Source organism: Lepidochelys kempii, chromosome 1 (genome assembly GCF_965140285.1).
Source record: "Lepidochelys kempii isolate rLepKem1 chromosome 1, rLepKem1.hap1, whole genome shotgun sequence".
Lineage (NCBI taxonomy): Eukaryota > Metazoa > Chordata > Testudines > Cheloniidae > Lepidochelys > Lepidochelys kempii.
In genome coordinates this window covers 46,235,176-46,243,367 of record NC_136380.1, presented here as the reverse complement: position 1 = coordinate 46,243,367, position 8,192 = coordinate 46,235,176, and the positions used below count along the sequence as shown (strand labels likewise).

Genomic DNA, 8,192 nt, shown 5'->3' with positions numbered 1-8,192 from the left:
TTTTTTAACAAAAAGGCGTCACCGTAATGTCTTTATGCAAAAATTTTATTCTTATTTTTTACATAAATAAATAAATAAATATCTCCCGGTAGTACAGAAACCGTACAATTACATAGCTATGGGTCTGAAGAAACGCCATCAAGCAAATTTTACAGAAAAAAACAAACTCCTCTCCCCCATCTTCCCTCCCCCCCCAAAAAAAGGCGTCAAACCACATTTCACACATTTCATTACCTGCTTCTAGAGATCACCGCAGTGACCCGGTGCGCGTCCCCACTTTTGCTTTGGAGAGGGACGAAATGCCGGGAGATACTAAAGCTGAATGATTCCCGACCATTGATACAAATTACAGAACTAGTTCTCCCCTCCCCGCCCCCTCTGAGAAACAGATATCTCTGGAGGATCGCTGTTTACCAGACACAGTTAATCACAGTTCACAACACAGAGGTGGGGGAGCGGAGCGCTTTGCCTGACGACAAAACCAAACCCCCTCACCACAAGTAAAATAGCAACAGTTGGCGACATTTAGGCTCACGCGGACAGTTTATTTACAACGGAATCAGCGACACAGCGGCACTCACAGGATTTCTAAAAAGGCCAGAAAGTCCTTTGTAAATTACATGAAATATACAAAACGATATAAAATCCTTCCACAGCGTTTTGGCATAGGACAGGGCAAGATCCCCTTCTGCTCTCGGGTTAGTCTCTGGAGGCTGTGGGGCTAGGGGGTGACTGTGAGATCTCTATCGTCTTTCCCTGAGGAGGATGGAGACATGGGCAAGTCCTCGTCGTCCTCCGAGCACTTTGTGGTGGCCAGAGAGGAGCATTTGCAGCTGTGGGCAGAGCCCCCTCCACGGTGGGAGCTGCTTTTGCCTTCTTTCTTGTGCTTGACCCGGCGGTTCTGGAACCAGATCTTCACCTGCTTCTCGGAGAGGTTCAGGTAGGTGGCTATCTCGATGCGCCGGAGCCGGGAGAGGTACATGTTGGAGGCGAACTCCCTCTCCAGTTCCAGGAGCTGCGTGCTGGTGAAGGCGGTGCGCATCCGCTTGCTGCTGGGCAGCTGGCTGGAGGTGCTGTCTGGAGAGGAAAGCGGACGGTCAGACTCCGTGGCGCTAAACCTGCTGCACCCAGAGCTGCCCTAGGGGCCCAGCTGGCGTCCTTGAAAGCCTCCCCACATCCAGATCACCGAGCCACGCACCGAGCAGTTGGCCGGGCGCCTCTCTGAATGCCACAGGACGCACACTATTGCATACGCTACCTGGCATTGCCTAGGCGGTGGGTGGCATGTCCCGCCAACTCACCCCCATGCCAGAGATATGACACGGCATGGCATGAATGGTGCACGGCGCGCGCTGCCGTGCCACACCTCCCCTTAGGCATTACATACCCTGGCATGGCATACCCTGCAGCGTCACCCTCTCTCCCCAGGCCACAGTTGCCATTGCACCGATGGCATGCCCTGCACTGCCGGGGGCAGGGCCAGCTCTCCTCCTTAGGGCCAGCCGGCCTTTGGCACTGGTGACATTGCCCCCATCCTGCCCACCACGCACGGGGAGTCTGGCGGGGCAGGATCGGGTCCGTTTGCCCCGCCTCTTAGCTCCCGCCCTGCCTCGCAGCCTGGCACTTACCGACGGAGATGCAGTGGAACTGCCTGGGGTCGGGCAGGGGGTAGGCGGTCTGGTAAATGGCCGGCGCGTGGCTGACGCTGACCGCGGAGGAGGCCGAGTGTTGCCGGGCCAGGGGCGCGTGGCAGTACTGCGAGGCGAACGGGGGGAAGGAGGCCTTGAGCAGCGGCAGGGCCGGGGGCGGCGGGTGCAGCTGCGAGGCGGTGACGCACAGCGGGCACACGCACAGCAGCCCGGCCTTGCGCGAGTGGCAGGCGCCGGGGGGCAGCCCGTGCAGCGGGTGCGAGGGGTGCACGGCGTAGGGGAAGAGGGGCGGCGGCGGGCTGCTCTCGCTCTTCTTCTCGCTCGCCTCCCGCAGCACCAGCGAGTCCACCAGGAAGGAGCGCGGCATCTCCCCGCGCTGGCGGCCCGGCGCCGCTGGAGCCGCCGGAGGTGCCTCGGGGTGCTGGCCAGCCCCAGTGGTGCTGAAAGGCGCCGGGCTCGCCGCTTAAATAGGGCCTCTGCCATGTGATGGCTACGCCAGGAGCGGCCGGGGCTCTCAATAGGCTTTTTGTGCCTGTTCTCTTGGCATTCACGCTGCACGCTTCCTCATTATTTCCCTTGTTAACTAAATGAACTGCATAATGTACTCCATTCTTGTCAGCCCCACCCACGCCGTAGCTGGCGGCCTCACCCCTCCTCTCCCTTTGGCGGGGTTATTTGCTCATTCGCCAGCGATTTAATATTCTTCTCCGGCTCCTTATCGCGCCCCCGCGCTTTCGGCCGCCGGCAGCCCGCTCCCCGTGTTGGGTTTGCCTTCCGCAGCAACTCCTCCAACTCTCTGCAACTTCCCAGAGCAGCCCGTTAGCCGCCGGCCGCCTTCCCACCTGGGCAAGGGCTTTGCTCGGCGCTCTCCGCCGCAGCGCGGCTCCCTGCGAGGCGACCCCCGAGTTTCTGCAAACGCACCCGTGACTTTCCCCTCTTCCTTTCGTCGGGAAGTTCCTCCCCGTCCTCCGCTGCTATTTCCACACCTCGCCCGCTATCTCAAGCCCTTTGCTTTGTGCATGGGCAGGAGCTTAACCCTTCGGTTTACACAATACTGGGTGGCGTTACTTGTGTAAACCCGCTTCACGTAGCAAAGGGCTGGTGCAAACCTTGTGCATAGGACGTGCACCTAGCTCAGCTCTCTGTCTGTCTGGCGCATCCACCCGAGGAGAGTTCGCCGTATCTTCTTAACCTGTTGCAATTCAAAATGAAAAAGCAGCCCCACTGTTTCTTGATGCATATCAGCACATAGATGCATGTCAGCACACACATCGCTAGCTATACAACTTATACAAAGTACACACACGCTTTCTGCACACTATCTATCGATAGTATGTCTCGGTGGGTAGATAGGTGGATGTTACAGTACTATATAATTACAGTAAATACATGAATGTACGTCTCTATTCAAGAGAGAGTAGGGCTGCTGGCTTCATTTTAAACCACTTGAATTGTAATAGGCTGCAATGCGGTTTATTCCTGTTTTTCTGCCTATACAACAGTTAAACAACTTTAAATGCCGTGCACTGATTAAACAGGCTTTGAAATATTTCAGCTTCAGAGCACTTTTAACAATTAGCTTTCCCCTCCCATATAATGAAAATTAGCAGAAATAAAAGAGGCGGTATCTTTATTGGTTAATGAAAAGGAGCTTTAAAGCATACAACCTGATCTATATCTAATGGCTATGCGCGCGCGCACACACACCATTCAGCCATTCAGTCCCCGATCTAGGCTTTGAATTGTGTCTGTGTATAAGAGAGGGAGGCGGTTTTGTTGGTGTTGTTTAATATTGGTTCGTTGGTGTTGTTTCATTTGTAGGGTGGTAAGGAACACACGCCAGTAAAAAAAAAAGCATGCAGACGAATACATTTTTTCTTCAGGCCCTGATCACTTAATAGATCTCGGGGCTGTAAACCCCATTACAAATGTGAAGAAATTGTGTTGATAGACCACACCGTAACCTGCCCATCTAAAAACACCCAACGATTGTATTTATTTTTTTACAGGCAGGAAAGAATAGGATGAAATGCCTGGGAAACGGTGTAACCCTGTATTTCTGGCTTCTGCTCCTTACTCCCAATCCCCACCGAAGTCTGGGGTAGGTTTGCCCGAGACAAGATGGACGGGCTGAGCCTAGAAATGTATCTGGGTTCCCCCCCCCCCCATTATAAATATACAGGATACAAAAGAATGATAGTAAAAACCCCAGCCCGAGCTCACTGGAGAGTCCCGGATTCTTAGTGTATCTTTCCCGCGGCAGCTTTCTTTTTTTTTAAAAAAAAAAATGAGCCAATATTTTTTCATGCAGATGTTTATCGTGAATTTGAGCCTGGGAAGAGGTAAAGCATCCTGCTGGGAAATGGCCAGCCACCGAGGGGGCGTGGGGTGGGTGGATTTCTAACCCCAGACTAAGAGATTCCTGCTGTCCGAGGGCTGAACCCCAAGGCTCCCAGCCGCAGGGAGACAAAGGGTTAACAGTCCCTGCATGCACACCAAGCCCAAAGCTACTGGGAAAGAATATCCAAAAAATAACCAGTTTTTTTTTTCCAGCCGCTGGACCTTATTGAATGTCATTGAAGAAAGTTTTGAATGCCAGATAAAGAGAGGCGAATTAAAGTGTGTGACAGCAGAGGATAAGCAAACACAAAGAGAACTCTGTCACACTTTGGGCAAAATCCGTGGGCTTTTTACCAAGCCTCTTCGCTATGATTGAATTAAGTAATAGGAAAACATTTTCTTTCACTTTAGAGCCATTAGACAAAAACTTCAAAGCGAATAACACTTTTTAATGTGCAGCCCAACAATGGAATCTGTTTTGTGCTGAAATGTTGAAATGGTTTGTTGTGCCACTGTGGGCTGGAAGAACCCAGACTGCAGCAAAAGAGTATCCTTCAGCCCGATTTTATGAGAGCTTGAAACGACCACGGACCTTTAATCCTACTGCTTTACGCTCCTCTTTTCAGCGCCGAGCTTGCTTCCTCTGATTGTTTTCTGAAAGCGAGCCTGGGTATGCGATCTTCATCCAGTACCAGGAGGCAGATAAACACACTTTCGCAGAAGCGACACAGTCTATAGGTAACGCGCCGGAAAATAACCCAGAAAGAACTTCAGATGAGCAATTTACACCGTGGGCTGTTCCTGGTGTCTTCAGACACTTTCCTTCCCTGGGAGGATTCATTTGCAATGGGCTGGAAAATCCCAAGACATCTGCAGCTCCAGCTATTGCAATTCCTTTCACATTTCGATGTGCGATGGGAGTACTTATGTAAACCCCGTAAAAGTGTCGGGGGAGGGAGCAGGGGCAGAAGAGACCACTGGCAGGGATTACAGTGCTAAGGTTTTGCCACTCCTGCCTGACAAAAATTTGCCCAACCTCACCACCACCCACCCCTGCCCTCTCCTCACTGCTGCCTGCTGGCGAAGGAAAGTTGTTCATAACAAGTTTAAACGTACCATTAGTGGGGGGGAGGGGAGAGATACCATCACTAACGGGGGGAGTGGTTGAGGGGTCATACCATCATTAATTGAAAGGGGGTCATACCATCATTAATGGAAAGGTACCATCATGGGGGGCACACCATCAGTATCTGTGAGGAGAGGAGAGCACACCATGACTAATTGGAGGGGGTAGAATATCACTAACTGGTGGGAGAGAGGCATATCATCACTGGGGGGGGGGCATACCATCATTATGTGGGGGGGGGTGAGAGGGCATACCATCTCTATTGGTGCAGGGGGAAGGTTGCATGTCATCACTAATTGGAGGGTGGGGACCTACCACCACGGGGGAGCATACCATCACTATCTGGGGGAAGAGGAGGGCATGACATCACTAACTGAGAGTGGGCAGGCCATCACTCTGTGGAGGGGATGGGCACACCATCAGTAATTGGGGGAGGGAGAGAGGAGGGTATACCATCACTATCTGGGGGAGGGGCACACATTCACTATTTGGCGGGAAAGGAGGGTTTGCTGTCACCCTCTGTGGAGTGGGCGTACCAGCACTAAGAAGGGTGAGAGGATGGGCAACATCAGTGTTTGAGGTAGTGTGGGCGTACCATCACTATTTGCAGGGAGGAGATACCATTGCTAACTGGGGGAGAGGATGGGATGCTAGCTCTATGTGGATGTGGATATAACTTCATTCCCCCTCCCCCACAGTTTGAGCACCAGGTTTGTTAAAGATGCACTAAAATTGAAATCAGGAACCACTAGTTAATCATGAACGGTTCACTATGAGACTGATTGACCAAAGGATACACATTACTATGGTGATCTAATGCATACAGTATTATATCTGGGCCAAACAGTTCTTGTAGATCCTTGGAAGTCAATGGAATTACTCATAGAGGAAGGTAAAGGTAACTGATGGAGGAACTGGGCCTTAAGGCCAACATTTTCAGATCATGCTGCCTAAAATCAGATCAGGATCCTAATTCCACACAATCTAATTCCATGTACATTGAAGTAGCCTGATCATGAGCAGGACTGAGTGCCAGCAGCTCCTGTGAGAGGAATGGAAGCTGTGGAAACTTAGCACAATTTACAGCCAGAAGAAATGGGCACAGTGGAGGAGTCCCTGAAAATGATGAGTGTGGTTGAAAAAAGGTGAGGCTGGATGTGAGAAAGAAGAGGAGGCAAAAGAGGTCAGGCTGCTTCCATCTATTTATTAGATGACCATAAGAAAACCTAGCCCTTCAGTCTCAGAATTTGTTTCACTGCCAGCCAATTTCTTGCCTGCCAATTTTCACTTCCTCCTTTTCAAAACACCTGCCCAGTTTGAACAAGATTCATTTTAAGAAAATAGTCAGTCTGAGGAAAATAGAAAGGAGCATAAACTCTGGCAAGTCAAGAATAAAAGTATAATTAGGCAGGCCAAAAAAGAGAGAAGAATTTTGAAGAACAACTAGCAAAAGAAACAAAAACTAACAGATTTTTTTTAAGTATACCACAGTCAGGAAGCTTGCCATACAATCAGTGGGGCCACAGACAATCACGGTGCTAAAAGAGCACCTAAGGACAATAAGGCCATTGTGGCGACACTAAAGGAATTCCTTGCATTGGTCTTCACTGCAGAGGCTGTGATGGAGATACCCACACCTGAGCCTTTCTTTTTAGGTGACAGAACCAAGTAACTGTCTCAGACTGAGGTGTCAACAGAGGAGGTTTTGGAACAAATTGATAAATTAAACAGGAATAAGTCACCAGGACCAGATGGTATTCACCCAAGAGTTCTGAAGGAACTCAAATATGAAATTTCACAATGACTAACTGTGGTATATAACCTACTAAATCAGCCTCTGTACCAGATAACTGGAGGATAACTAAAGTGACACTGAATTTTTAAAAAGGCTCCAGAGGTGACTCTGGCAATTAAAGGCCAGTAAGCCTAACTTCAGTACCAGGCAAATTTGTTGAAACTATGATAAAGAACAGACCTATCAGACACATAGATGAACACAATATGTTGGGGAAGAGTCAACATGGCTTTTGTAAAATGAACTAATAACTCACAAATCTGTTGGAGTTCTTTGAGAGGAGTCAACTTACATGTGAACAAGGATGATCCATCTGATATATTATACTTGGACTGTCAGAAAGCCTTTGACAAGGTCTCACATGAAAGGCTTTTAAGCAAATAAGCAGTCATGAGATAGGAGGAAAGGTCCTCTCATGGATCAGGAACTGGTTAAAAGATAGGAAACAAAGGATAGGAATAAAAGGCCAGTTTTCACAGTGGAGAGAGGTAAATAGTAGGATCCCCCTGGGTCTGTACTGGCACCTGTGCTGTTCAACATATTCATAAATGATCTGGATAAAGGGGTAAATAGTGAGGTGGCAAAATTTGCAGATGATACAAAATTATTTAGCATATTTAAGTCCAAAGCTGAATGCAAAGTATTACAAAGGGATCTCACAAAACTGGATGACTAGGGAACACTGATGAAATTCAATGCTAATAAGTGCAAAGAAATGCACATTGGAAAATATAATCCCAATTATACTTACTAAATAGTGGGATCTAAATTAGCTGTTACCACTCAGGAAAGAGATCTTGGAGTCATTGTGGATAGTTCTCGGAAAACATCTGCTCAATGTGCAGTGGCAGTGAAAAAAACTAATAGAATTTTAGGAACTATTAGGAAAGGAATAGATAAAACAGAAAATAGCATAATGGCACTATATAAATCCATGGTACATCCACACCTTGAATACTGCAAGCAGTTCTTGTCACCCCCATCTCAAAAAAGAATATTAGTATTGGAAAAGGTTCAGAGAAGGGCAATAAAAATGATTTGGGGGTATGAAACAGCTTCCAGATGAGGAGAGATTAAAAAGACTGGGACTGTTCAGTTTAGAAAAGAGATGACTAAGGGGGGATGAGGTAGAGGTCTGTAAAATCATGACTGGTGTGGAGAAAGTGAATAGGGAAGTTTTATTTACCCTTCACAGAACACAACAACCAGGGGACACCCAATGAAATTAATAGGCAGCAGATTTAAAACAAACATAAGGAAGTACTTCTTCACACAATGTACA

At 48.7% G+C, this 8,192-nt stretch overlaps 1 protein-coding gene across 1 annotated transcript; it reads right to left on the bottom strand.

Annotated features, from left to right (window-relative positions):
* Positions 1-216: 216 nt before the first annotated feature.
* On the bottom strand, positions 217-2,016 carry GSX1 (GS homeobox 1). Its single transcript, XM_073321248.1, has 2 exons — positions 1,629-2,016; positions 217-1,077 (listed from the first exon to the last, which is right to left on the bottom strand). The coding sequence occupies exons 1-2, from the start codon at positions 2,014-2,016 to the stop codon at positions 722-724; spliced, it is 744 nt and encodes a 247-aa protein (XP_073177349.1). The 3' UTR covers positions 217-721.
* Positions 2,017-8,192: the final 6,176 nt, after the last annotated feature.